Source organism: Drosophila erecta, unplaced genomic scaffold (assembly GCF_003286155.1).
Source record: "Drosophila erecta strain 14021-0224.00,06,07 unplaced genomic scaffold, DereRS2 tig00000000-arrow-pilon, whole genome shotgun sequence".
Lineage (NCBI taxonomy): Eukaryota > Metazoa > Arthropoda > Insecta > Diptera > Drosophilidae > Drosophila > Drosophila erecta.
Genome location: NW_020825194.1, coordinates 8674201 through 8701823, shown reverse-complemented (window position 1 = coordinate 8701823; position 27623 = coordinate 8674201). Strand labels below are relative to the sequence as shown.

At 45.9% G+C, this 27623-nt stretch overlaps 6 protein-coding genes across 6 annotated transcripts; 3 read left to right on the top strand and 3 right to left on the bottom strand.

The window, feature by feature from the left end:
* The first annotated feature begins 25 nt into the window (after positions 1-25).
* On the top strand, positions 26-17690 carry LOC6554339 (3-hydroxy-3-methylglutaryl-coenzyme A reductase). The gene is made up of 6 exons (XM_001982067.3): positions 26-624; positions 13742-14189; positions 14527-14614; positions 14759-15334; positions 15397-17007; positions 17077-17690. The coding sequence occupies exons 2-6, from the start codon at positions 13790-13792 to the stop codon at positions 17147-17149; spliced, it is 2748 nt and encodes a 915-aa protein (XP_001982103.2). The 5' UTR covers positions 26-624; positions 13742-13789; the 3' UTR covers positions 17150-17690.
* On the bottom strand, positions 17587-19502 carry LOC6554338 (ran-binding protein 3). The gene is made up of 2 exons (XM_001982066.3): positions 19359-19502; positions 17587-19228 (listed from the first exon to the last, which is right to left on the bottom strand). The coding sequence occupies exons 1-2, from the start codon at positions 19372-19374 to the stop codon at positions 17895-17897; spliced, it is 1350 nt and encodes a 449-aa protein (XP_001982102.1). The 5' UTR covers positions 19375-19502; the 3' UTR covers positions 17587-17894.
* Positions 19503-19511: 9 nt separating this feature from the next.
* On the top strand, positions 19512-21141 carry LOC6554337 (26S proteasome regulatory subunit 6A-B). Its single transcript, XM_001982065.3, has 3 exons — positions 19512-19878; positions 19943-20363; positions 20422-21141. The coding sequence occupies exons 1-3, from the start codon at positions 19669-19671 to the stop codon at positions 21075-21077; spliced, it is 1287 nt and encodes a 428-aa protein (XP_001982101.1). The 5' UTR covers positions 19512-19668; the 3' UTR covers positions 21078-21141.
* A 176-nt stretch (positions 21142-21317) lies between these two features.
* On the bottom strand, positions 21318-24760 carry LOC6554251 (protein sel-1 homolog 1). Its single transcript, XM_001982064.3, has 7 exons — positions 23895-24760; positions 23096-23841; positions 22853-23027; positions 22637-22785; positions 22237-22571; positions 21972-22176; positions 21318-21914 (listed from the first exon to the last, which is right to left on the bottom strand). Exons 1-7 carry the CDS (start codon positions 24346-24348, stop codon positions 21504-21506), a joined length of 2475 nt encoding a protein of 824 aa, XP_001982100.1. The 5' UTR covers positions 24349-24760; the 3' UTR covers positions 21318-21503.
* A 317-nt stretch (positions 24761-25077) lies between these two features.
* Positions 25078-26385, top strand: LOC6554250 (phosphatidylglycerophosphatase and protein-tyrosine phosphatase 1). Its single transcript, XM_001982063.3, has 4 exons — positions 25078-25310; positions 25553-25696; positions 25756-26073; positions 26133-26385. Exons 1-4 carry the CDS (start codon positions 25299-25301, stop codon positions 26259-26261), a joined length of 603 nt encoding a protein of 200 aa, XP_001982099.1. The 5' UTR covers positions 25078-25298; the 3' UTR covers positions 26262-26385.
* A 9-nt stretch (positions 26386-26394) lies between these two features.
* On the bottom strand, positions 26395-27400 carry LOC6554249 (succinate dehydrogenase [ubiquinone] cytochrome b small subunit, mitochondrial). The gene is made up of 4 exons (XM_001982062.3): positions 27225-27400; positions 27018-27133; positions 26759-26946; positions 26395-26698 (listed from the first exon to the last, which is right to left on the bottom strand). The coding sequence occupies exons 1-4, from the start codon at positions 27265-27267 to the stop codon at positions 26497-26499; spliced, it is 549 nt and encodes a 182-aa protein (XP_001982098.1). The 5' UTR covers positions 27268-27400; the 3' UTR covers positions 26395-26496.
* Positions 27401-27623: the final 223 nt, after the last annotated feature.

Here is a 27623-nt window from a genome sequence, read left to right as displayed (position 1 = left end):
AGCTGCAGGGTTTGGTCTTAAACGCAATCCGCCATCTGGTCATACTTAGAAACAGCTGTTTCTGCGTGAAATTGTGTACGCGGAAGAAACAACAATTCAATTCGTGTTGGAGCTCGCAGCGAAACAGTTTATAATTCCGCACGCCAGGATTCCCCTTGGCAGAGAGTCGCCGCGCAGCCAACTAGCCAGTTAGCCCGATCCGCGAGAATATCGATCTTTAACCGGGCCTCAGCAGCACTGATAACAAACCAAATACAACAAATCGAGTGTGCTTCCTGCAGCCAAAAAAAAAATTAACGAATAATAAACGAAGTTTCCGTGTGTTTTGCACATTTAACAATTTGTTAGTTAAATAAAGTAGAAATCGAGATTCGCGAACGAAAGTGCCGCAATTAGTGGTTATATAAATGTAAGCCAAACAACGCGTCGTGCAAGAAACTATGTGGATTTGTTCGCAGAAACTTGACAAACTGAGAAGAACTAGTTAGCGTCCACAACCTCTCCAACTGGAAACCTCACTCCACCATACAGACCTCATTAGCATTTCCTTTGTGGATTAGGGCGCGTGTCAACCATTTGTCACCGATCTCCAAGCAACCGATCGATTCCTCGTCGAAAAGCAAGGTTAGTTCTGGGTTCTATTTCCGACTTTTTGGGGCTCACTACTCTCCCCGATGAGGTTCCCCCTATTTGGCTTCAAGATTCCAAGCAGCACACACTACCGATTGGCCAGCGATTCCCATTGGATCCGATCGCGTTCCATTGAGAACAACATAGTTGGTTGCACATTGGCTCCCACTATTTGGTTAGTAGACAGTTATGCAATTGGGGCTCCCCAATCTTATCACTCAGTGGGCACCACGTCGCCGTCTAATAAAAGTTCTTGGCCTGCAGTGGGAACACATGTTGGACAACTTTCTCTTTGAAAAGAAAAAGACACTTGAGCACAGGAGCGTTGGGTAGAAAATATAATTAGATTACTTTCAAGCTGATAGAGAATTTGAAACCGAGAGCTTACCCAAAAGTCAGTTCATGTAGAAGATTCAAAATTTGATGGAGAATTTGAAACCGAAAGTTTACCCAAAAATCCGTGGAAGTAGATGATTCAAAATTTTTGATTACTCATATGGACCAATAATACTGCATTTTAGAGACCATGCCTCCATCTTAGGTAACATTACACAGATGTCACATATTTTGCGCATCCTTCCGAGTAAAAAAGGCACTTGAACCAAATCGGCAGGAGTTTAGTGAAACATCCTGCTGCGCTGTCAACATTTTTTCCATTTCCTGACGCCACTGTGCGTTTTTGGTAGTAAGAAAGTGCTACTACTTTCTCGATGGCAGTTGATTTCCTCGGCCTGTTCCCCACTTTACCAATTTACCAAAATCGAAATGGGCGACATCTGGCAGCGACAGAAACGCAGACGCGATACACAACTAAATATATATTTATATATGTATATATGTATTTAGATGTGTATGGTATATATAAAAACCAGCTGAAGGCGTATTACGGTTATGTGAAGAGCGGCAATTTCAAAAATCCAAAACAAATTCCGAAAAAACGCCGTCGAATGACGACTTCATCTTCATCTTCGTCTCCGTTTCCAGTCGACAGACAGCAACAGCATCTGGCTATTAAAAGCAAAAGTGAAACATGCCACACAGTCGCCGCCGATGCACAACAAAATGCGCCACAAAAACAAAAACCAACCAAAAACAAAAATGATGTGGAAAAACATAAACCATAAAACTGCTGCAACAAGTGAAGCAGCTTTGTCAAGTGCATTGCCGCTTCCTTGTTTTTTTGTTATTGTATTTTGCTGCTCAGTTTTTGTTGCTGCGGCAGCCGAGTAGTAATATTATTCAATTACAGGCCAATCCAGTTGCCCGGGCGCCAAGAGTTGCGAAAGAGTTGGGTTTGGCTTGGTTTCTCGTGTGTTCACATTCGATTTTTGTGCCAAGCTCTTGCGCAGACAGCCGAGATCGTAATTATAGCCACTGCACTCTCGTCAAAGTCCATATTCAAATAGATCATCCCACAATGCAGCTCATTCAACAGCTGATTATAATGATATACATGTATAAATAAAATAGCTTAATGCGATCTTTAATTTTTTGTAACTGGCTGCTATGTTGGAGTACCCAGTTACCCAATTCTCCCTCATTGCTGCTATTTTCTTGACCCAAAGTGTAAATTCATTGATACCAATTCAACTTGGGATTCCATTGGCGGCGATTTCATAACTTTTGCTCTCACCGCTGCGCGACTTTGGCTTTGCCCAACTTTGAATTCGTTTTTTAAACAAATTTATTTTCATTTAACGCTGGCCGCGCTTCTTTTTCGATTTTATGGCCTGGCATTTTACTCTCTCGTTTCTTTTCTTTATTTATTTTTTTTTTTTACCAGAAGTATGTGTATATATGTAAGCCAATGTAGTTTGGCCAGCAGCAACAATAGTCAGGCAGCAGCGACGGACCGAAAAAAAGTGGTTTCAGTGCTGGTAACTTTCTCCGCCACCTGCAAAAGCGCGCGCGACTTGCACGCGTTTTAAACCGCACGCATGCGCAGTTTGCTTGGCGGGCCTAAGTATCTGCTGTCTCCCTCGTTCCCACTGCCGGGGTTGGGCTATCTGCACCTCCTGCTCTTCGTGTTGGCCACTGAAATTGGTCATGTGCCGCCTGCGCACGTAAGTCTGTCCGTTCGTCCGCAGATTGCGCGATTAGCTAAACGCGCGCCAAGTCGCATGCAAAACGCGTGCGCGATTTTAGCCTGCAATTTCATCATCATCGTCATCATGGCAAGCATAATTGTTGTTATTTATGGCAAATTGCTATGCCAAATCGCTGAGCGATGAGTAAACACGCAGAAACAGTTTTCTAATGCTTTAACTGAGAAATAAATCAAATTACTTTTAGGTTTTAAGCCAAGAAATAAAAGCAAACAAAAGTAACAAAAATTGTACAAATTTAATATAAATTGCGTAAGATCAGTAAATAGTAGATTTCATATCTAAGGGGTTTTTTTCCCAGTGTAGTCGGCGGGTATTTTAGGTATTTCATATCTCCACCCCCATTGATTTCTGGTATTGAGAGCATGACTTTGGAAATCGTCGCTGCCCCTTTTTCCGATCACCTTCAAGCGCTATTGCAAAGCGAAGCCATCAGCCATCCACATTCACAGCCACAGCCACATTGCATTGATGGCTACACATTTCCGCCGCTTTAGGCCAACTTCCAACGAAGGCCAGATGCGAACCCCTTTGTTGCGGATGGTCGTACCGAAAAAATGGGTCTATAAAATCGATGTTCAATCGGCTCGAATTAGTCCCTACACCGTATTCGAGTCTCGGTTGTGGACTCACTTTGAAATGCAAATATCTCCGGCTCAAGCACCAACGCAAATGCAAACAAAAGCCAACCCGACCGCATGCAAATACAAACAAAACCAGCATCTCATGAAACCAGCACGCACTTCTGGCATAAACATATCAAAGTTTATGTTTATTCGGCCCGCATTAGAGCCCGAAAAATAAGCAAACAAGGCGAAGATGTTGCAGCAACCGAAGCTAATGAAAACTGAGGCACCAGCATGGCTCTGGGTCCACTTAACCAATTAAATCGACCGAAGCTGCAAAGTCTTGTGTTCGCAAAAGATCGATTTTTTAGCCCACTAAACCAAATCGATTTCTTACTTCTAATTGGCTGGCAACAATCTTAAAGAGATCTATCTCTAGCCACTTAAATACACAATAATTAACGAGATTGCATCACAACGAAACTCAGCTCAAGTTTATGGTTATTCAGCAAGATTAAAGACAAATCTTCAGAGAGCGAGATGAAGCCATGCTGAGTTTTGCATAACTCCTCGATCAAAACTGACAGGGGCCACAACTTTTCATTTTATTTCTGGACTTGTGTGCAGTTGCTGTGCTGTTGTTGTACAATGAGGTCGCCAATGAAGAAAAACCAGTCAACATTTTCATGTTCAGGGTTCAGAAGTGGCAGCAAGAAAACCGTTGCAACTGACACCGCCACTGCGATTTTAGCCATCTCTTTTTATACTCTTTCCCACCTGCAATTGAAGTTGGAGTCTTTGGCTGCCCAACCCGTTTTGTTCGGCACGTAAAACTCGCCGAACCAAGCAATTGGCACTCCGAAATCGTAGTTGACCGCCTTGAATGCTGATGACTCTTAATGGCAACGGGTGCCAGACGACGCAACACTACCAACACCACCACTACCATATCACAAATCCAATCCGATTGGATCCGTTCGAAACAAAGCGTAACGCAGGAAAAATGCGTCGCCTTTACGTCTTGGTTTATGGCATAACCAAGTTAACAGCCGGCCAAGTTCGGGGCGGATGAAATTGCAGCTCCCGCTGCCAAGTTGTCTATGTCACATGCTGTTTGCCTCACGCTCATGTGGCCACTGCACTGCGCCCAAAATGTAGTGGGTAGTTAGCCAAATGGCCATTCTGCTATCTAAACGAAGAAAGGCTTTATTTCTTAGTGTCTTTGGTAACACCATGCCAGTTACAGGTGGTTCAGGAATACACACCATTTTCCATATGGTGATCTATGCATTTTCGACCTCTTTAATAACAGAATTTTATAGCAATAATTTCTTGCCGTGTTGCACTAGCAGCTTAAGCAGCATGTTTCTGTGGCTGTTGTTGTGTGTCGTGATTTTTATTGTCGCCACCCATGGCTAGGCAAGTTGCTTATTTACGCCGGTCAAACAAACTTTGAGCAACGACGTTGCAAGCGGACCAAATATTTGAGCAATGCAGAAGGCGGTCTGTGGCACTTGAATGGGATCCCCACTCCCCGCCCTTCCAATAAAACGCCCATAATTACATTAACCGAAGCGACTCATTTTCTAATCGCCTTTTGTTTGTCCAACTCTCGGCTGTGAGGAACCGAGAAGCCAAGAAACCGAGGATCTACAACCACGCATACTTGGAGCAAACGGCCTTTTACCAAAAGGCTGGCAAATATTGCACAAACGCAGTTCGCAACATGTTGAATCTACACTCGCCGCCGTTTGTTTGTTGATTGTTTGCTGTTGGTTATCCGAGTTCTGCCGGTGGCAAGACATTTGACGACCCTCACACTGCCTATATAATCAAACTTCAAAGTCAGGCCATTATTATTGGCGTGGCGAGGCGAGGTGAGGTGGGACGAGGTCTTCCTACCGACGAGGAAAATATTTGTGCAATTTATAACATTCTCTTCGTGGGCCTCGATTTAATTAATTCCCATAATGCGCCGCATTTTGCTGGACGTATTGAGAGGTTTTGGGGGAAGCTTCGGCGATGTCGGATATTTCGCAGATAAGGTTGTAAAAACAAACATGGATGCGAGTGGAAGTGGGCTGGCTATTAATCAGATTATAAATGGTTTATCGGCCGGAGGACAGGACTTATAAATTAATGATGTGTGCTTAGCTAAAATCAAAAAGATTGGCATGTATGCTACTGATTTATTTTCCCTTCCTTAAGTCGATGCTTTCTGTTAATCCTCCATTGGTTGTCTTCTTATCTCGGTTAGTTAAGGAAATCCTTACTTTGTATTTAGCATTCCAACAAAGTGGGCCAAAATAAATGCAATTCTGGTACATATAGCCAAAATACGTTTTGATTTCTTATAATTACGCGCTTGACGTACAACCGAAAATATTAATGAATGAATATTATTCTGGCAGCTTATTGCAACGCTATTTTGTTTTCCAAATTGATGCTATTTTGTTTTCCAAATTAATGCGATTTTGTTTTCCAAAGCGAGGCACATTTCTGCTTATTTTCTATCGCCATCAACAAGTACCAATAAATTACTACACATTTAGGTTTGCGTTTTGCCTAACAATTTATTTCTAAACACCAAATATCTCACACTTTTGCTGACACGATGATTTGCACTTGGCGATCTATTTACTATATACTCATCATCAATGTCATTTCAGTGGAAACGATCTTAATTCGCAGACATGATTCACTTTGGGAAACTTTTGATTGCAAATGCTTTCGCATTAAACTAATTGATTGTTTGCACGGAGGAGTACTGATAGTGGAGTATGCTTGATAAGCTCGAAAACTCTTCGAGCGGCCCACATGGCGAAAAATCACACACTCGCCATGAGCTCAAATCAATTTCTGTTCAAGCCACAAGAAAAAAGAAAAAAAAAAAGGCATCGGGAGGCGCGGAAATTGAAGGGGAAATGAGTGGGCGGCGGCGAACTCCCTCCTCAGTTTTCATTTTTTTTTTTCTGCTGCTATCTCAGCGTGTAATCCATGAAGCCGTGTAATATGACTGCGATTGGAAATTGAAATTGCATCCGGCAAACATCAGAGAACCGACGGAGCGGCGATAAAAATGTCTTTCCCTTTTTTGCCGAAGGTCGAATTAAAATTCAAATTTGCAACAAGCTGCCAGAAAGCAGAGGCAGCCAACCAAAGTTGCCCACTTTACGAGCGCTTATGTTGCAGATGACAAGCGATGATGGTGCCCCTTCCCCTTCGTACTCCCATTCCCATTCAAATTTCGATTGCGATTCAGATACAGATTCCGATTCAGATAGGGGCTAATGCTAATGATGATGTGTGTGCATCCGAGGCATAATGATGTGGGTGGCGTTGTGATTAGAATTGCCGTGTTTTCAGACGTTTTTTCTTTTGGTTTTGGTTTTGGTTTCGGTTTTGGCCAAATGGCAAACCGAGCATGAAGGCAGCTTTACTTAGCGTGATTGCGAATCGTCGCGTCCCAGACAACTGAAACTGGGGATGCGACGCATTGGCAAATAAAACAAACAAAACCTTGGCCAAAACATCGCCTATGGCAGCGCATTTCAATTATGGTTTATTTAATAATAGCTTGGATTGCTTAATTTGTTAACAAAGGTTTATTTCTCGAGTCGCGATCACAGGCGCAACAGTCATGTTAATGGGCAATTAACCGGATCGCGACTACAACGACGACGGCTGGCTTCACCAATTAGCTGGCCGCCAGCACTGAAATACTTAATATTATTTATAATTTATAATATATGCAACCGATTTAACGCCAAATGTAATGCCAAGTTGTGCCTGCACGTGCCGACACCGAAAATGTCGATTAGCCAGTCGAAAGAAGCTGGCACGAAGATGCATTTACAATGTTGTTCAAATGTGGCTATCCCGAATACTCGGAAAGTATTTACATTAAGTGAATATGAAATTAATTCTCATTCAATCGCTGACAACATCACCCGTTCCCAGGAAATACTATTCGTATTCAGGGCTGGGAATTAATAGTATTGAAGAACTTCAGCTTAAGGACGAATTTCAAGGGATGTTAACAATTAAGCGGTTGAATAGCATTCATTAAAATACAATGGGGAAAACAGAAGCAATCAAGAGCAGACTTAATTCCATTAAAGAATTTTGTAGTCATTAACTATGGCAAATTCCCTCGATAAGGTCGTTTACTTTACATCTGCGGGCCTTGCCTTTCTATGTGAGTAAAAAATAACTACAAAATAAAGATATATTTATGTTATTAATATAAGATTTTTTATCTTTATCGTATCGTTAAACTGGTAGGATATATAATCCCTGCAGATCGCACTGTTATTATGCAAAGGGGCTACAAAATCTGAGATGTTCTGATATGTAAAGACATCATATCCTTCCCTTTGGAGTTTCTAATTTCGAGGAAAAATATGAAATTTCACGCATAGTTTCTCAATCGAATTCTATCAAACTTATTATTGAAATTTCAACCCCAAGCGCTCGGTTTCTTCCCATTTTAAAGCCATGACAGCCAAAAAAAAAACAAAACTTTCTATTTCATTCCGAACGGTTCCGGTTTTTCCCTCGCAGCGTTTTTGGTTCGCTTTTTGGTTTTTTGGTAGCTCTTTGGATGGTTAACGGCGTTGTGGTCAACGCGAATCGATGGACCAACCGTTAAGTGGGTCAATGTCAAGCGCTGGCCAAGAGGATGAGATGCTGATGCTGATGGCGATGGCGATGGCGATGATATCGCGATGCTGGAGCACCTGATTAACATAATCTATTGACACATGTCAGTCTCAGCAACTCGGTAACAGCGAAAGGAGTGGCCAAGGAATTTATTTAAATCTTTAACAGTTTGATTTAAGTACTTTTTTCAATTTAGAGTCCAACAGCTTGTAAAACTTTTCCCTTTGCTGGAGAACTGGCTGAAAAGAAATCTTTTGATGTGCAAAGTCTGTGGGTTTTACTTTGTTTAACTTTGCCATTGTTTCGCTCGAAAAACACAACAGTTTTTTGAACACTTCCTAAGGTTTTTTTAGGTTTTTTTTTTTTTTTTTTTCTTTGACCCGCCTCACATGCATACAAATTAGCAGCATTCGCATTTTTGGTAGAAAGTAAAACTGTTTCTTCTCATCGCCGTTTGAGTTTGTCGTTTTATTAATTTATTTATTTGTGTCTCACGCGACAACTTTTACTTTTTGTTTGGCAACTTGTAAATTACACAAAAACGGCTGGCAAGCGGAAAAAATGCTTTAAAGTGTGTTTTAGATTGTTTTCTTCATTTCCCCGCAGTTGAATGGAAAATGTTTTCGCCTTCTTATCATCTAATGTCTGCATTAATCTACGTGGCAAGTGCTTCTGATTGCTTTTCAAACTCGATTTGGCTTTTAGTGAATATCTGGGGGTGGCCATTCCATCGATTGCCAATAGCTGATAAGAATTTGGCCACTGACAGCGAATAAAGTGTCTAAATTAACAACGTCAATATGAAAGTACGATCTGCATAGCAAACATCTATGTTAATATTCTGACTTTGACCTTGTTTTTCCTATCTTATCGAACCAAATGAGGCCACTTTCCGCAGCACAGGCCCATCAATCCCATTTAACCCCTTTTTCGTGAGCGCCAGCCTGTGATCTATGTGTGCCTTATCAATCTTGCAACATCAACTGGCAGCCGGTGGTAATGAGTTGCTCCCAATCCCACGCCACTTGCACTAAAGGCAAATGGTTTTAGCCCTGCCGGATGAGTCACAATCCTCGCCAACTACCATTAGCCACCGGGCTATTAAGTCTGATCAAAAAAGAAGTAGAGCAAGTGGCCACATGACTCACGCTCTTTATTGCATTCTAGCCACCGATTTGTGGAGAAAGGAGGCGGAAAACAAGTTGCAAGATTGAAGATCTCCAGACTCGACGGCTACGCATAAAAGATACATCCGTCCGGTTCCTGAGGCAATCTTGTATATTTACAGTGAAACGTGACGTTGCTTTAATACTTCTGGGCAGTCTCTCTAGGTACTAAAATATAAATATCATAAATTATCGTTTGAGAAAACTAAACTTCTCTTTAAGCCCATGAAATAATGGTATAAAAAACGCAAAAGAAGTCCTCTGTGAGTGTACGTTATAATCATAAACATTTTATGAATAATTAAAATCCAAATGCATTCTAGTCAAGTAGATGGTTAAATTTTTATTCATTGCCAAGTGTCAGATATGCATTTTTGAATAAAAAAAACTTTGAAAAAACCTATAAAAATGATAAATATTCTACTCCTCGTTTGGCCGTGAAAACTAAGTATTTTTAAGGCACACACAATGCTGTTATATAAGTGAAAGCAAATAACTTAATCCATAAAATGGCGTTAAAGCCCCTAAATTTTAATTGGATAAATTAATGCATGGCCACGTCGAGTGTCCCTCCATTTCTCCGCCCCAAAAAAATCTGTCGGCGGATGAAACCTGCCTCGTTTTCCGATTCATCATGTTAGAGCATATTCCTCCTGATGAGTTGGCTTCATTTGAAACTATTCGGAATACAGGTGGCAAGTTTGCCAAATTCTCGTTGTCTAAAGGATTGTTCACATCCAAATAATAAACAAACGGTACGAATCTGTTGTCGAACACTTGGAAGGAAAAGCATATAAGCAAATGCGACTGAATGCCATGTTAAAGTACCGGACTTTGGATTTGTTTAAATCAAAATCTATACTGTTACTCATGTCGATCATATCAAAACCACCAAATAACAACAAACAATCATAAATCAGAGGCGTTAATTGCAATAATTTGCATGGGGTGCAGAGGTCGAAAATAAATTGAAGCAAATATATGTATACAAATATTTTAAGCAGAAAAATAGGTGTTAGCCTAGAGCAATTCTGGCATATTTACAATACCACCTTCTTCGAAGTATTTCAGCTACTTGAAAGGAACATCCTGATCACTTGATTGAATGAAGTCAGTCAGGTCTTCATTTCTGTTAGCATCTTTGTGCTAAACTCTAACGTGCTAATTACCAGAAAATTTGTGCAAAAACAAAGCCAAATTATATGGGAAATTTCCGCAACCATAAACAAAGATGCTGTTTGCCAAAGATTCCGGGAAAACCCATTACCCTCTCCCAAAAAAATTAAAAGAAGAAGTGTGGTACCAGGCAAATAATGACGCATCGCGATCTCCCCTTTTCTGATTTCTTGGTAGCCCGAAAATGGGCCCCACACCCATTACCCATTGGGCATATTAATTGAGATTGGCGAAGTGGCCGCCAATTCAATTTGACAAATGCAAATGCTGCACGCGTCGCCCGATATTTTCGCGGAATTTCGGTTTTATTGGGTCCCCAAGTACTTGGGTTTACCCCAGTTTCCTTGCAGGGGTCTCTAAAGAATTTCTCTCGAGGGTAATGGCTTTTTCAATTGCTGCTTGTAAGTAATAATTCCGCAGAAAATTTAACATCGTTTTTTGCGTATGCAAACAGTTCGTTGAATTGAGAAGAGCAGTAGAAATAAAATATACAATTTTAAATGTTTTTCTTGGAAAAAATGGATAATGCATGTGTAGAGCACACATGTTTATCTTATGCAAATATCAGCTTAAACTGATTAAGATTACTGAACATTAAAAGCAGACTTAACTTCCGACTAACTGAACTAAAATATAAAGTCATGCATTTATTTTTGGATACTTACTTGCCGAACAAATGTTTTAGTGGCGATTTGCTTGGGCGATACACACTTTTGTTATTTCGGTATTACTATTTGTGTTCTCTTATCGGTTACTTGGGAGTCATCGCCTCGATTTTACTTGCACATTTTTCTCGCTTCGGAGTACATTTAGTTATTTTGGTAGCTATCCCCCAGCCGAAATCCTATCCTCCACGATTGTTTTCTATGGCCATAAGGTTGAGGTCGGCCGCAACATCCGTTCGGCGAGTGCTTTCGAATGTAAACTAAAAAGTATGCAAAACAATGCAGGCACACACACAGATACTTTTACGCACACACTCGCACCACAGCGTTTGTTGTCAAATGAAAAGGTCCCCAGCCCCTTGGCCCGCCGTCCTTGCCCCATGCGCCCCATGCCGCCCCCAAAGCGAGAAGAAAGAATACGGTTTTCTTCTATTTTTCCGGATTTCAGTTGCTTTTTCCTGCTGCTCTGGCGTTCTATGTGTTCTATGTGTTCTAGGGCTAAATTTAAACGTTTCGCCATTCAAAAGATATTAGCGGCGCCCTCGTTAATTGTTGTTCCCCGCTACTTCTGTTGGAAAACAGCGAACGAGAATAAACATTTGAATGAAAATGAAAAATTGGTCTAATTTCCAATTTCTAGTTGTGCTTTGGCAATTCCAACTCTGAATTTACGTCACACCCGCTCTCAAAACGATTTCACGGGAAGATCTTAGGCGGAGTACCACTCCATATGGATTCCTTTCGTGTTCTTCACACCCATTTGATGGCAAATAATCAACATCAGCGACTGACTAGTACTTTGTTCTAGTGCGAAATGCGTTTTGACTTCGACTTCGCATCATCAGTTCAATTGTTTTCAATGAATGGTCCAAAACAGGAAATTGAACCAAATTAGATTCAGACCTCAACAGGAAGATCTCTTGGGAAATTGCGAGCTAGGTCAAAATATTCAACTGAAAAAAAAGTGCGTGGTTCTGAAGAGCTCTTCTATAAATATGAATAAAAGGTGCTGCATAATATTTTGTAATTCTGTAAGAATTAATTTGACACTGTTCATTGGGGGGTTTCCTTGGGCCAATCCACTTAAAATTTGTTTGTGCGCCACAAAAGTAAACTATGAATCAGAAAACCACATTCGAAAATTTCATACTTGAATATTTCAATTATTTTTCGCAGTAAGTGGAGATTCTTCCGCGGAATTGGCGCTAGCTTCCAACCATATGATAGCTTTACGCTCGACATGTACGCCAACATGATCTTGATCCACACCCACTCTCAGCCCTGGCCTTTGGCCATCGGAAAACTCCTCCTCCGATTTTCGCCATAAAACACCTACCAAAAATAGCTCTACAATTGCCGGCCATGCGCAGGTCTTCCATTTGAGCCATCATCCGCTGAGTAAAAGAAACATCAAATTTGTTGTTTTGTTTTGTATATTGAGGAATTGTTTATGCTTCGCACATTTAACGATCGCGTTTTCATTACTCTGATTTTTCAGTTTGCCTCGCGCTGCAAGGGAAATTTCAGAGTGGAATTTTTTCGGTAGATGCAAATGGGAAATGATGCACTTTTAAAGAAATTTGTGTTCACTTTATAATGTAGATTCGAAAAAGAGCAACTAGAAAGAAGAGTTAGCAGAGTTTGAAAACACAGCTAATGCAACAAATGAGTAGTATCATCTTTATCAAGACTTTTCTGTCTCCCCAATGATTGCCTTTTCAGATACCAATCCCTTTTGGGGATGCAAATTCCTGCCAGTGTATGGTGCATCCCATAAAGATTTGAAAGGATGCTTGTTTCCTGAGTGCTCGTGATGGTTTATGGCCTCCAGGGCTTCAGATTACACAATGCTCAGCCACTTTGGTGCTGGTGCTCGCACTCGTAAATCGCCGGAATCCAGTGTCGCCTCTTGGCGTGCCAAAGTGGCATTTGATTTATTTAGCATATTTATTTGTTTATTTTCTCATTTTACAACAAAATGAAAAACATTGTTTATGGACGCCAGATAGTCCGGTCGCTACGAAAAAGAGACTGTGCGCCGGCGCACCATTTGGGCGGGAGTCTTTGAATATTTATGGCGCGTTGTCTAACTTTGTAGAGGGTGGGGGGCAGTAGCAGTTGTAGCAGTTGTATTAGTGGCATCAAGTTGGATGGATAGTCTGGAGCTGGCCATTTTTATGCCGGGCACGTGGTGGGCGAGCGATTGTCCGTCCAGATTGCCCAATGGCTTAATTAAGCCGGCCGCGAACTCTGCCGGCATGCGGAACCTGGACCGGCTTAAACTATCAATCATGGATTTGCATTGCATGGGAATGGAGGAAGCTTGGGAGCTGGGGATTGGGGCGTGCCAAAGCTCAAGGACACGCAGCCCGTGCAAATCCGCTTAGTGTAATAACGTGTTTCGCCGTTTCCTTTTGCCGAGGAAGGGCCAAGGAAGGAAGGGTCTTTATCGCCAGAGCCTGCGGGCCTGTGAATGTGTCAACAGTTAAATCGATATGTTTTTCCCCTGTTGATATAGTTAACTCGCCTTTCCCCTTGCCTACTGCCTACCGCCTTCTTTGCACTGCCGCCTTGATTATGTGGCGCACAAAAGTTGACTGGCCTGGCCCGCATCCTGGCCTCAAATGTCCTTGGGTTGAATAACTGAAATAAAAAAGATATGCGATAAACTACATAAAAGGGTGACCGCTCTCGGTAATTGAGAAAACCCAGTGAGAAGTGTGTTAACTGACAGGCGGCCTATTGCCATGTTTTCTTTTTGTATTCCACAGCCAGCCGAGATTGGCCAGATCTGGACGGGATTCGGACGCGCCGCAGCCATGATAGGACGTTTGTTTCGCGCCCACGGCGAGTTCTGCGCCTCGCATCCCTGGGAGGTCATCGTGGCCCTGCTGACCATCACGGCCTGCATGCTCACGGTGGACAAGAATAATACCCTGGATGCGAGTAGCGGTTTGGGCACAGCCACCGCGTCAGCTGCCGCCGCCGGTGGATCCGTATCTGGAGCAAGTGGAGCCATACCACCATCATCAATAGGCGGCTCGGCCACCTCCAGCCGGCACAGGCCCTGTCACGGATGGAGCCAATCCTGTGATGGCCTGGAGGCCGAGTACAATGCAGCCGACGTAATCCTGATGACCATCGTGCGCTGCACTGCCGTACTGTACTGCTACTACCAGTTCTGCAGCCTCCATCGCCTGGGATCCAAATATGTGCTGGGTGAGTACTGCGTGAATTACATCACTCTGGGCCCCCGATTCGTTTTGGGGGGCACGTGTGTTGACCAAAGTGGTTAGAACATCCACCGGCATTGTGGAACTATTCCCCCCCCCGAACTATTTTGATGCCCCCCCACCAAAAAATAAACTTGAAAAAAACCAAAACCACACAAGATTGGAATGTTTGGCCAAGATTTTAGAGGTGGGGCAGGCAGAAGGCAGCAGGTAGCAACCTGAAGGTGCCCAAACGAAGCTCCCTGGCATTTCTCACGTGCGCTCTAAACGATTCGACCTCCGTCCACTAATGCGACTCCGACTCATCTCGTCGTCTCTTTCAGGCATCGCCGGCCTCTTCACGGTCTTCTCCAGCTTCATCTTCACGACGGCCATCATCAAGTTCCTGGGCAGCGACATCTCCGAACTGAAGTGAGTAACAATTAAATTTGGCTTAAAATATGCGAACTAATGCTCATTGGTTTTTAAATCCCTGACGTAAAAACAGTAGTTTGTAAAGTGAACTAAATATGCTAATTAGATGTGCAATTAAATATGCTTTCAATTCACTTTCAGGGACGCCCTGTTCTTCCTGCTGCTGGTCATCGACCTGTCCAACTCTGGCCGTCTGGCGCAGCTGGCGCTATCGGGCAGTAACCAGGCGGAGGTCACGCAGAACATTGCACGGGGACTGGAGCTGCTGGGACCAGCCATCTCCCAGGACACAATTGTGGAGGTGCTGCTGGTGGGCGTGGGCACGCTGTCGGGTGTACAGCGCCTGGAGGTTCTCTGCATGTTTGCGGTGCTCTCGGTGCTGGTCAACTATGTGGTCTTCATGACCTTTTATCCCGCCTGCCTGTCGCTGATCTTCGATCTGTCACGCTCCGGCGTCGATATGTCCGTGGTGCGTGAGAAAGCGAAGGGCTCGCTGCTGCTCAAGTCGCTAACCGAGGAGGAGCAGAAGGCCAATCCTGTGCTGCAGCGTGTCAAGCTGATCATGACCACTGGCCTGATGGCGGTGCACATTTACAGCCGGGTGGCTTTCTCCGGCGGCGACTACGACGCCGTGGACAAGACGCTGACACCCACGCTCACCCTGAATGTGAGCAATAATCGCACGGAATCGGGGGAAATCGCCGACATTATCATCAAGTGAGTTTCAGGGACTTGAAACCAATTCATTGACCAAATAACTTAACACCAACATTTTCCAGGTGGCTGACCATGAGTGCCGATCACATAGTAATCTCAATTGTTCTCATCGCACTAGTAGTTAAATTTATTTGCTTTGACAATCGTGATCCACTGCCGGATCAGCTGCGTCAACCAGGTCCAGTGGCCATCGCCGCCAAGGCTTCACAAACCACACCCATTGATGAAGAACAGGATAAACAGAAAAAGGATACGGAGATTCCAGCTATAGTCCGCACACTATTTACCATTGAAGACCAGAGTTCAGCCAATGCGTCAACGCAGACGGAGCTGCTACCTCTGCGCCACCGACTGGTGTGTCCAATAAGGCCACCACGCCCAATTCAGGAATGCCTTGATATACTCAACTCCACTGAAGATGGCTCTGGACCAGCGTCCTTGAGTGACGAGGAGATTGTGTCCATTGTCCATGCCGGTGGCCCTCACTGCCCACTATATAAAATCGAATCTGTACTAGATGATCCCGAGCGAGGAGTGCGAATCCGCCGACAGATCATCGCCAGTCGTGCCAAAATGCCGGCTGGTCTACTGGATGTCTTGCCTTATGAACACTTTGACTACCGCAAAGTGCTGGACGCCTGCTGTGAGAACGTTCTGGGCTACGTTCCCATTCCCGTCGGCTACGCAGGACCCCTGCTGTTAGACGGCGAGACCTACTACGTGCCTATGGCCACCACAGAGGGTGCTTTAGTAGCATCCACGAATCGTGGCTGCAAAGCGCTCTCCGTTCGTGGTGTTAAATCTGTCGTGGAGGACGTGGGCATGACACGGGCGCCATGTGTGAAATTCCCCAGCGTTGCCCGCGCGGCCGAGGCAAAATCTTGGATCGAGAACGACGCGAACTACCAGTTGGTGAAAACTGAGTTCGATTCTACATCGCGCTTTGGCCGTCTCAAGGACTGCCACATTGCCATGGATGGACCGCAGCTGTATATTCGTTTTGTGGCCATTACCGGCGACGCCATGGGCATGAACATGGTGTCCAAGGGCGCTGAGATGGCCTTGCGCCGAATTAAGCGCCAGTTTCCCGACATGCAGATCATCTCGCTGAGTGGAAACTTCTGCTGCGACAAGAAACCGGCGGCCATCAACTGGATTAAGGGACGTGGCAAGCGGGTGGTCACCGAGTGTACCATTTCGGCAGCCACACTGCGTTCCGTGCTGAAGACGGATGCCAAGACACTGGTCGAGTGTAACAAGCTGAAGAATATGGGAGGTAGCGCCATGGCCGGAAGCATTGGTGGCAACAATGCTCATGCCGCCAATATGGTGACCGCCGTCTTTTTGGCCACGGGTCAGGATCCCGCTCAGAATGTCACCTCGAGCAACTGCTCCACATCCATGGAGTGCTGGGCGGAGAACAACGAGGACCTTTACATGACCTGCACAATGCCTTCGCTGGAGGTGGGAACTGTGGGCGGTGGAACCGGCTTGCCAGGACAGAGCGCATGCTTGGAAATGCTCGGTGTCCGCGGAGCGCACGCCACCCGGCCAGGAGACAACGCCAAGAAGCTGGCACAGATCGTCTGCGCCACGGTTATGGCTGGTGAATTGAGCCTGATGGCGGCGTTGGTCAATAGCGATCTAGTCAAGAGTCACATGCGTCACAATCGGTAAGTTCATCATCTACATACATGTAATTAAAGAATGTAAGACTCTAACCTGTGATTCCTTTCATGCAGCTCCTCCATCGCCGTGAGCAGCGCCAACAATCCTCTCAACGTGACCGTGTCCAGCTGCAGCACCATCAGCTAAGATTGGGCGCTGCAGGGGCGCCGACTTCTACCCTTTTGTACATAGAGTCTCTTTAAACGTGCAGGCCAGGCGTTGCAACTCATTTCTTTAGGTGTTACCTTGTAGTTGAATGTTTTACAAATTGCTTGATAAATAACCTGATTGGCCTGGCCAAGGAACCGAACAGCAGCGTCCTCAAGATCGGCGAATCGCACCAAGGCAATGCTGAGGGCATAGGATGGGTTGATCGATATCCACTGCTGCTCCTGCTGCTACTTCCACTTAGATTGTACTTTTCATCGTAACGCTATTTTTTTCCTACCTATATAACTGAATACTGTGTGAAGATCCGCTGGAATCCACACCGGATGCCAGTCAGTGGAGCTATGACCAGGACTAGAGCAAGCGCTGAACTTGTAAAAAGTATTTCCTAAGCGAAAAGTAGTACATAGGGTTTGTATAGTGACTAAATTAAAACGTTTAATTAGAGCGAGTACGATTCGATATCGATATCTTAATTTCGGTTTTCATTTTTAACAAAAAAAATATATAAACACAAAGCGTAATGGATAAATGTCTTTTGTAGACGCTGCTCACGGGTTTACAAATCAGCACTTCATTTTATTTTTAATAATAATAATTATTAATAAATTATTATAATTAATTTATAATAATTCACGGCGCGTTTTATTAATTAGTGGTTGTTGTGTGAGTGTTGTATTTCTCCATGTATGAATCGTATAAAAAGAACAAGAGCGAGCGGCGGTTAATTCTGATCGGTTGACTCCTTGGCCTCGGCCTCGGCATCCTCGTCGCCCTCCTCAACGGGCGGCACAGGGACATCGGCACTGCTATCGGGCTGGACAATCAACTTCTTGGGACTCGGGCCGTAGCTGTCCGCCTCTGCTGAAATGGCACCTGACGGTCCGGGAGCAGCATCCTCATCATCGTCGTCGTGAGTCGTCGACTCCGGCTGCAAGCTAGCCGCTGCCTCAGAGGCGACGCCGTTTTTCGCCTCCTCTACGGAACACTCCTCGGGATGTGAGACCTTGCGCTTGGCAATCCGTTCGCTGAGCGCCTTGTGTAGCTCGGCAATGTCCGCCGGTCGGCCCATGGCCAGGAAGATCTTAACAACGCCAGAGTTATCGATGGCCGTTAGTCGTAGGGACTTTTGGCCGGCCCGCTCCGCCACCATGGCGGCCCAGACTTTGGTGTTGAGCAGCAGGCGCAGATTGCCAGAAGTGCGGAACACTACGCGCGAGTTGCCCCTCCCGTCCTTGGCGTCGTTCAATCGCAGACTGCCGCGACCTCGCTCCTCCCAGTTGCTGTTCAAAAAGGCGAATAGCTTGCAGCTCACGTCGATAATGTTGATCTCATCCTCCTCGCCGGTGAAGGTCTCAACCTCCTCGTATTTGCGCTTCTGAGCGCGGCTCTCTTCGTACTCCCGGGCAACGTCTGTCAGGCTCTTGGCCTCGGCGGACTCCTTGTTGTTGTTGCTGCTGCTGCAAATTGATGAGGAGGCAGCGGCCTCGCTGGTCTCTGTGGTCTGGGCAGCGTTCTGAATGACGCTTGAGAAGAGCAATGGCGCCGTCGACGACGTAGCAGCTGTGGAGGAGGAGGCAGCCTCCTGGGCTGATCCCGAGCTGCCCGCCGTGTCTGCATCCGGCTCAGCGGTGACCTGTTCAGCATTGGGGGCCACCACACGTTCATGCACATTCTGGCCGAAGACGAAGCCGCTGGACTGGACATGAGGCATATTGTTTTTGGCTGCGGCAAACATGCTGGAGCGCTCAATGCCATTGCTGCGCAGCTTGGTCAGCGGATCCGGCCGCTCGTCCACCTCGTCGTCCTCCTTGTCGCCAGTGGACTCGGCTGCCGCAGATCCGGTGGCCACCACCTCCTCGTCATCATCCTCGTCCTTGGACTCGCGCAGAAACGGATTATTCAGCAGGGCGCTGTCTTCCCCTGCGGCCGGGGATGTGGAACTATTGTTGGAGCCGCTGCTGTTGGCCAGCACCGCCGGTCGCAGAACAGCACCGCCCAGGCGAGAAGCCTTCAGGGTGAAGCCACCTCGGAAACAGTTAGTTTCGACTGACGCTTCTGGAAACAAGGGGGAAAAAAAACAAGACTCGTTTGTCAGTTTGTGGCTAACTCTTCAAGGGCACGAGATTCGCGACTTTTGGCGACTTTAGGTTACAGTTGGCACAACAGCTCGTTTTGCTACACTTACCATTATTTTCGGACATTGCAAACAAAGCTATTTGCAATTTTAAAATCTAAATTGCCAAATCTTTTACAGAAAAGAGCGTTCTGTGCAAAGCCTGCCGAAATTGTTATCGCTGGGTTATCGCTGCCACTATCGATACGCGCCGGCGATGACGCTTTGTTATCAACACTGGCTTTCAGTGTTGCTCAATTGCCGCTGAAAAACAAGAAATTTACAAGTCATCGACTGAGTGTGTTTGGCCAAAAGATCGTCAATAATTGCATTTGAACAAAGGATAACATTTAGCAAAGGCGAACCAACAAGCATACTAGACATGGCTCAGACTCTAGAGGATAAATCAATCTGGGAGGACGGCGAGGAGTCGCTGGGCGAAGAGGTGATGCGTATGTCCACCGATGAGATTGTGAGCAGGACTCGCTTGATGGATAACGAAATCAAGATCATGAAGAGCGAGGTGATACGCATAACGCACGAGATTCAGGCGCAAAATGATAAGATCAAGGACAACACCGAAAAGATCAAGGTAAGAATCACAATGAAACACCTCCCTGCCGAACAATCTCATTCGTAAGGTACTTCTCTACTAGGTCAACAAGACACTGCCCTACCTGGTGTCCAATGTAATAGAGCTGCTGGATGTGGATCCGCAGGAGGAGGAGGACGATGGCTCCGTCACCGTTTTGGACAATCAGCGAAAGGGAAAGTGTGCCGTCATCAAAACATCCACTCGACAGGCGTATTTCCTGCCCGTCATCGGCCTGGTTGATGCCGAAAAACTGAAACCGGGTGACCTGGTCGGAGTCAACAAGGACTCCTATTTGATCCTGGAAACCCTGCCGGCTGAATACGATGCCCGCGTCAAGGCCATGGAGGTGGACGAGCGACCCACAGAGCAGTACTCCGACATAGGCGGCTTGGACAAGCAGATACAGGAGCTTATCGAGGCAGTGGTGCTGCCCATGACGCACAAGGAGAAGTTCAAAAACCTTGGAATTCACCCACCCAAAGGTGTGTTTCTCACACAAAAAACATGTCATACAACCATATTAATCCCTGCCATTCACAGGTGTCCTTTTGTACGGCCCCCCTGGAACAGGCAAAACATTGCTGGCCCGTGCCTGCGCCGCTCAGACTAAGTCCACCTTCCTCAAGCTGGCAGGTCCCCAGCTGGTGCAGATGTTCATTGGTGATGGTGCCAAGCTGGTGCGCGATGCCTTTGCCTTGGCCAAGGAAAAGGCGCCTGCTATTATCTTCATTGACGAGTTGGACGCCATAGGCACTAAGCGTTTCGATTCGGAGAAGGCCGGTGATCGTGAGGTCCAGCGAACTATGTTGGAGCTTCTTAATCAGCTCGACGGCTTCAGTTCTACTGCAGATATCAAGGTGATTGCGGCCACCAATCGCGTAGACATTCTGGATCCTGCTCTGCTGCGCTCTGGTCGTCTTGATCGTAAGATCGAGTTCCCACATCCTAACGAGGAAGCCCGTGCCCGTATAATGCAGATTCACTCGCGTAAAATGAACGTTAGCAATGATGTAAACTTTGAGGAACTTTCCCGATCTACGGATGACTTCAACGGCGCCCAGTGCAAGGCTGTTTGTGTGGAAGCCGGTATGATTGCACTGCGTCGCTCCGCCAATTCGGTTACGCACGAAGACTTCATGGACGCCATCATGGAAGTGCAGGCGAAGAAGAAGGCTAATCTTAACTACTACGCTTAGGCTAGAAATTTGCAGTTTAACTCCACATTGTCAGCTCCCATTAAAATAAACCATGGAAATGTAACATTATGCTGTTTATCGACCCTGTTACACCCTGAAGACCGCCTTTGAATAGCAACCAAGGGCCTTCGAAAGTAACCGAAAACTAAGCAAATTAATTAAATTTACTAAAATGGGACGTACTGAAAGGAAACCGCGTACTGAAATGATTTCATATTTTTTAAAATAATCAAAAACATGTATCAAATGTCGATCGATTCATTGGTTTATCAGTACAACATTTACAATCTGAGTACGATATTTTTTAAATATCTAAAAAGGTCGGTTTTAGAATTAATAAAAAATATTACATCGGGCGAAATTAGATGATAAATATTTACACGCACACTAATTAACCTAGAGGGATGATTAACCAATTTACTAAGACTAACCAGTGGGATCGAGTGTGTTAGCGCCATCAGGCGCCGCAGATGTCGTGCCACTCACGCCTTGCGACGCTGCATCGGCACTGGACGCAGGGCTTTCTGAGGTTTCCGTAGCGGAGGACGTGGCCCCAGGAGCGTAAGATGAAGCTGCAGTAGCAGGTGTGGCTCCCATTTCAACGACACCTTCGACCACTCCGGCTACAGCAGCTGCTTCCGCTCCAACCGGCGCCAAGTTAACTGGCGCAGCAGCAATGTCATCTGCAGCTGGCTGTTGTGCCGGCTGATCCGGCTGTTGGAATGGACGCCTCATATACATGATGATGCCCAACAGGAGAGTCAGAACGGTGATCATATACAAGTCCCAATTGGCAGCAATGTTTTCATCCATGTAGAAGATGAACCTGTAAGGTGACTAAAGGGGAACAACATTAAAAACGTTGTCCACAGTTTATCAGATTCGGATAATCACCTCCTTGATTGATTCAATCGTGGCGAGCATTTGTAGCTTGAAAAGCGCAATGGCCACAGGCACTTTGGCGTCCGAATTGGTCTCGGCAGCCAAATCGTATAATCTCTTTGCCAGATGCCAGTCCTTCTTCATTCCGAGCCCTTGCTCATGCATGTATCCCAAATTGAACATGGCTTGGGCATTATATTGCTGATCCGATGCTTTCCTGTGGGGATTAATTCAGTCATAAGCCGTTTCGAAAATTGTTCATTTATATCCAACCAACCTGTAAAGCGCAGCGGCGGTCTCGAAGTCCGTCGATGTACCCCAACCGTAGTAATAATAATCGCCCAGCTTGACTTGAGCCGCAGAGTAGCCCTGTCCGGCTGCCCGTTTCCAGTAGTAGAAGGCACGAATCAGATCTTCGTGGCGATCGTTAAACACATGCACCTCCTTGCGGTCTAGTAAAAAGGCGGCATTACTTTGTGCCACCTCATATCCCACTTCGGCCATCAACGAGTACTGCATGTAGGCCTCGTCGATGCGGTTGTCTTTATAGTCGCTATAGGCGTGCATCAATCGGCTGCTCCAACGTCCACGCTCTGACACGGTCTTGAAGAACTGGAATTAGCAAATATGAAACGGGTTAGATAATAATTAACATATTAACTGAGCAATTAACTTACTTCTACCGCTGCTGGACACGAACGCAGCATTCCCATACCATAGGCATTCATCACTCCCAAATTATAATAGGCCAAAACATGACCTGATTGCGTGGCCAGGTTGAAGTACTTAAAGGCTAGCTTGTAGTCGGTTTTAACGCCATTGCCAGCTGGAAACGTTATAAATTTGATGGTTCTTAAAAACCTAATCATTTAATAAAAGTTTCATACACTTACTGAAATACATATTGCCTAGCTGCAGTTGCCCATCAACCCAACCTTGATCAGCCGCCTGAGTGAAATAAGATAAAGCCTTGATGGAGTCCCTGGGCACTCCTAAGCCGTTTAGATACATGAGGCCCAGTCCGCTTTGACCGACTGGATCCCCCATTTCAGAGGCCTTGGAGAAGTACTGAAAAATAAAATAATACATATAAAAAATAAACATATATTAGAAACTGTTATCAACGTTATACGCACCTTAAATGCTGCATCATTATCGGCCTTGATTTGATCACTTCCTTCCAGATAAAGCTTGCCCAAAAACGCGAACCCAACTGCATTGCCTGCAGTGGCGGCCTTTGTGAAATATTCCAAAGCCTTTTGGTGATCCTGCTGGGTGACCTTGCCGCCCTGGTAATATAGCTGACCCAATCCCACCTGGGACTGGATGTCGCCTTTGTCGGCCAGCAGTTTGTAATAGTCGACAATCTCAGTTTCAGGGCTGCCGGGATTCTCTAGGTCGTCCAGCAATCTCACACGATGCACAACCGGCCCATTGGCGAAGGTTATTTGGGAAGCCACTTTCTTGGCTACTCGCTTATACTGGACCAGCGCCTTCTCACAGCTAATGGGCACATTGATGCCATAAAGATAGCGATAACCCATGGCCATTTGGGCCAGAGTATTATCACCGAGGGCAGCCAGATTATAGTGGATCAATGCCAGGGGCTGGCTTACGTTTTTACCGCCAACGCCCGCTGAATAAAGGAAACCAAGGCCCATGTGAGCCTCTGGGACACCTTCTTTGGCCAGACTCTCAAACTCATCGGCAGCATAGTTAAAATTAAGTTCCATCCAGTGACCCAGCAGGACGGCCCAGGCTAGTTCCGCCCTAGCCTTGAGGTGATTAAAGGCGGCAGCCTTCTTCAGGAGAATGAAGGCTACCCGCTTATCCGTGCTTGGCTTGGCTAACATGTACATGGCGTTGTCGTACACGGTATGAGCTGAGAGAAGCGTAATCAGCAAGTGCATAACACATACATCGATGCCCACTTACCTTCTAACTGGTCTGGGGTAAGTTGCAACACTTCCGTGGGCTGGCGTTTTGTTATGATGCGCTCGATCTCAGCTTTCAGCTTTTTCTGCTTCATCACACTGTCCTTCCACAGGCGTTCGAGCAGGGCAGCCGGCATGATCTTCGTCTTGGGAGGAAACTCCGTGGACTCCTTGGGCTTGGCTGCCTTGCGTTCGTTGCTTTCCGATGGGGCCCGTGACTCTGACTCCGCCGTGGTCACCTCCTCCGCCTCCGCCTGAGTGGAGGGCTCATTGGGCAGCGTTGCCGTCGCTGTCCCCGTGCCCAATCCCGTTCCGGTTCCCGTACCCGTACCTGTGGCCGTAGCCGAGGCCATACTGCTGCCCGTGCCTTCAGTGTTGGGCCCTTGGAGCTCCTCCGCCCGCAGCTGCCAGGCGAGAAGCAGCGCCAGCAGGCACATCCAGCTGTTGGCCTTCATCGTCGCCTATCTGCTTGCTCGATGGCGATGTGGACTTCCAAGATGTATAACGGCAATTTTGATCTTCGCCTTTGCTTCGTCTATATGGTGCTCTTCCACTTCTGACGTGTTGTGTTATTTACTTCTTTCTTGGCCCGCAGGGTCAGCAAAAAGATGGGATTGCTATTTCTCGGTGCATTCGTTGGAATTACTGGTAGCGCATTTTGGCTACCTCGACTTGGTGGTGGTTGGGAATGCCTAGGCTGTCTTTCCCTAATTTTTCACACGTAAGATTCTTTTTTAATCTTTTTTTGTTGCAATATTTAGTGCTGTGAACGGGCCGATGTTTGTCTGCCAGTGCTGCAAAGCACCGCGTCAAAAACAGTCGTTTCCAAGGGCGTCTCCAAATATATTAACGGGGGTCCAAGTGCAGCGGATTTATCAGTAGAAAACATATTCTCTATCCTACTGAAAGCAATTGAAGAAGACTTATCGATATTTAGTTAGAATGATATCAAAATACAATCACTACTATTCTTTATTATTACAAATCACAGAGTATTGCAATTTATTCAAGTCCAACGGTAAAACATTAAATTTTAAAACAAAATTTTCTAAAGCTTTGTACAACACTTTCACATATTTTAGCACCAAAATGTATGAAATTATGCTAAACAACTATTTCCCGGGTATCTGCGGTTATTAAATGCCTAGGATCTATCTAAATTTTTTAAGGAGTACCCTGACAAATTCCCGGGGTTTCCTAGCTACGCCCCTGAATTTTCCGCCTGTTGTTTCGTTATGCAAAGGAACGTGCAGGTTTAACAGAAGGAACTCTGAATTGGAGCTGTTGACGTGCGATCGAAGGTGTTAATTCCGAGCGGGACTAATTAGAATACGAGGAAGATTTCCACCCGTGTGAATCACCAACTTTTGTCTCGTCCAATCCCGTCAGCCACTGTGCAGCCGGCATGGAGATGAGTGTAAGTAGAAGCTGCGAAATGCGTGCCAGACGCCCAGACTCAAAAGTCACAGCCCAAAACCGAATTGAAAACCGAAACCAGTTCCAAACCGCGCTTCAATCGAGTCAGTCGCACAGCGAATCACTCTTCGACCTCAGCCTTTAGTGCTGGTGAAAGTTACAGCTGTTGCTTCGCTTCGCTGACCCAGTATCCGCCACCTGTCCCCCTATTCCTAATCCTCCGCCGGACACCTGTTATTCCAGGCTGCCATGTTCGCACGCGTGTCCTTCTACCCCACCCTGCTGTACAATGTCCTGATGGAGAAGGCCTCGGCCAGGAATTGGTACGATCGCATCGATGAGCATGTGATACTGGGAGCCCTGCCCTTTCGCAGTCAGGCCAATGACGTAAGTAGCCCTGCGAAACCAAGCCGAGAATCCTTCATAATTATTGTTTAACTACCCAGCTCATTGAAAAGGAGAACATGAAGGCGGTGGTGTCGATGAACGAGGATTACGAGCTAACAGCTTTCTCCAACAACACGGAAAAGTGGCGGAAGCTGGGCATTGAGTTCCTGCAGCTGGCCACCACCGACATCTTTGAGTCGCCCAATCAGGAGAAGCTCTTCCGCGGCGTGGAGTTCATAAACAAGTTCCTGCCCGTCAAGCAGAGGATTGACGGTCTGAGTTCCTCTTACCAGCCGGAGAACGTGGGTTCCGTCTATGTGCACTGCAAGGCGGGTAGGACGCGAAGTGCCACTTTGGTGGGATGCTACCTAATGATGGTGGGTTGATCATCCATTTGCACAAAGTTGTATTAAAGCTCACAACTTTTACTTTGCAGAAGAACGGATGGACTCCGGATCAGGCGGTAGACCACATGCGTCAGTGTCGACCTCACATTCTGCTGCACACCAAACAATGGGATGCCCTCCGGTTATTCTACACAAACAATGTGCAAGCCAAGTCATGACCAAGACTGGACAATAGATCAAATTTATTGTTAACAGTAGATTACCATACGTAACAAAGGTGGTGCCTGTTACCCAACTACTTTAGTGCTGATTTTCTTGTTGAATACACAATTTTGTACAAAACCCACTGTGTGCAGCTGTGACTTTTTACAATTCTTTATTTAATGCTTATCGCGAAACTATGAATAAATAACTGTTGTTTCGTGGTTCGTCAACTGGTTGCTACGTTGACGCTTATGCCTTCTGTGCATCCTTGCCCTTAATGGCCCAGAAGCGCTTGATGCCATTGGCCAGACCCACATCGTTCTGGATGAAGTAGAATAGACCGCCCAGCGTAGCCACCGAGATGATGATCAGCGCAATGTGGGCTACCTTGGGCAGGACGTTGCCAACGACAGATGGCCGCATGTAGTCCACTACCATCGCCTCAACACCCCTGTGTTTGGCAAGCGAGGAATATATCAATAATGGTTTCATTTCACTTAAGATATCTTACCAGTGAGTGTGGATGACGACGGAGATGGCCAAAAGCGCGTCCAATACCTGGGATGGGGCTATGAAGGCAGCTGGAATGACGGCCAGCAGGCCGGCGGACACAATGCGCTCCACAGTCCAGAGCAGGGTGTGGCTTGATCCAGCGGCAGCCATGCGAGGCGCACTCACGGAGATCTCGCGCACGACGGGCTACATAAGCAGTCGGGGATTACCAATTAGTAAGAGCAGCCACCACTGAACTTTCAACTCCAAACACTCACCGCGGCAATCTTGGCCACGGCAAGGGGCTGGACCACCGCCTTCCGCTGGACATTGGCCACCAGGGTGGAGTAGCTCTTGAGGGGCGTGATGCGCGCCGACTTAACAAGATTTGCGGCTAATTGGGATTCCAACAAACGGTTTGGTTATATAATGAATGTTGTTTTGCGGCCAATAGTGAGGCAATTGGCCATCCAGTGGGCCCTTACCATTGCAACGGACAGCGCCACGCAGGAGCAACGAGAGGGACATGTTGGGATTTGTATAAATTGAGAATTTTCAGCTCAAAATAAAGATTCTATCGTTCCGTTCGTTTCGGGCCGATTTGTCTAAAAAAAAATTACACAGCACTGCTTATAGTGTAATCAGCTGTCATCGATTTGTTATCGGTAACAGTAGTGGGCAAAATATTGGCACAAGCCCCTTTAAACATTTGTATATCAACAATAACAATATTAACAAAAAGTTTTTTGCAAAACTATAGAAATTTACAAGATATATAAAGAAGTGAAAAATACCACAACATTTTTCAAAAGTGTGGGCGTGACAATTTTGGGCGGTCTGTGTACCTTACCTTAATAAATACCTTACCTTACCTTGATAATTAC

Coding starts and splice junctions, on each gene's coding strand:
- LOC6554251 (XM_001982064.3), bottom strand. CDS start 24,348: ATGAAGGCCAACAGCTGGATGTGCCTGCTGGCGCTGCTTCTCGCCTGG. Junction 23,028..23,095: donor ATAATGATGCAGCATTTAAG/GTGCGTATAACG, acceptor TTTATTTTTCAG/TACTTCTCCAAGGCCTCTGA. Junction 22,572..22,636: donor CGTGTCCAGCAGCGGTAGAA/GTAAGTTAATTG, acceptor TGCTAATTCCAG/TTCTTCAAGACCGTGTCAGA.
- LOC6554250 (XM_001982063.3), top strand. Junction 25,697..25,755: donor TTCGCAGTCAGGCCAATGAC/GTAAGTAGCCCT, acceptor TTAACTACCCAG/CTCATTGAAAAGGAGAACAT. Junction 26,074..26,132: donor TGGGATGCTACCTAATGATG/GTGGGTTGATCA, acceptor TTTACTTTGCAG/AAGAACGGATGGACTCCGGA.
- LOC6554337 (XM_001982065.3), top strand. CDS start 19,669: ATGGCTCAGACTCTAGAGGATAAATCAATCTGGGAGGACGGCGAGGAG. Junction 19,879..19,942: donor ACAACACCGAAAAGATCAAG/GTAAGAATCACA, acceptor CTTCTCTACTAG/GTCAACAAGACACTGCCCTA. Junction 20,364..20,421: donor TGGAATTCACCCACCCAAAG/GTGTGTTTCTCA, acceptor TGCCATTCACAG/GTGTCCTTTTGTACGGCCCC.
- LOC6554249 (XM_001982062.3), bottom strand. CDS start 27,267: ATGTCCCTCTCGTTGCTCCTGCGTGGCGCTGTCCGTTGCAATG. Junction 27,134..27,224: donor TGGCGCTGTCCGTTGCAATG/GTAAGGGCCCAC, acceptor AATCCCAATTAG/CCGCAAATCTTGTTAAGTCG. Junction 26,699..26,758: donor GTCGTCATCCACACTCACTG/GTAAGATATCTT, acceptor TGCCAAACACAG/GGGTGTTGAGGCGATGGTAG.
- LOC6554339 (XM_001982067.3), top strand. CDS start 13,790: ATGATAGGACGTTTGTTTCGCGCCCACGGCGAGTTCTGCGCCTCGCAT. Junction 14,190..14,526: donor GGGATCCAAATATGTGCTGG/GTGAGTACTGCG, acceptor CGTCTCTTTCAG/GCATCGCCGGCCTCTTCACG. Junction 17,008..17,076: donor AGTCACATGCGTCACAATCG/GTAAGTTCATCA, acceptor CCTTTCATGCAG/CTCCTCCATCGCCGTGAGCA.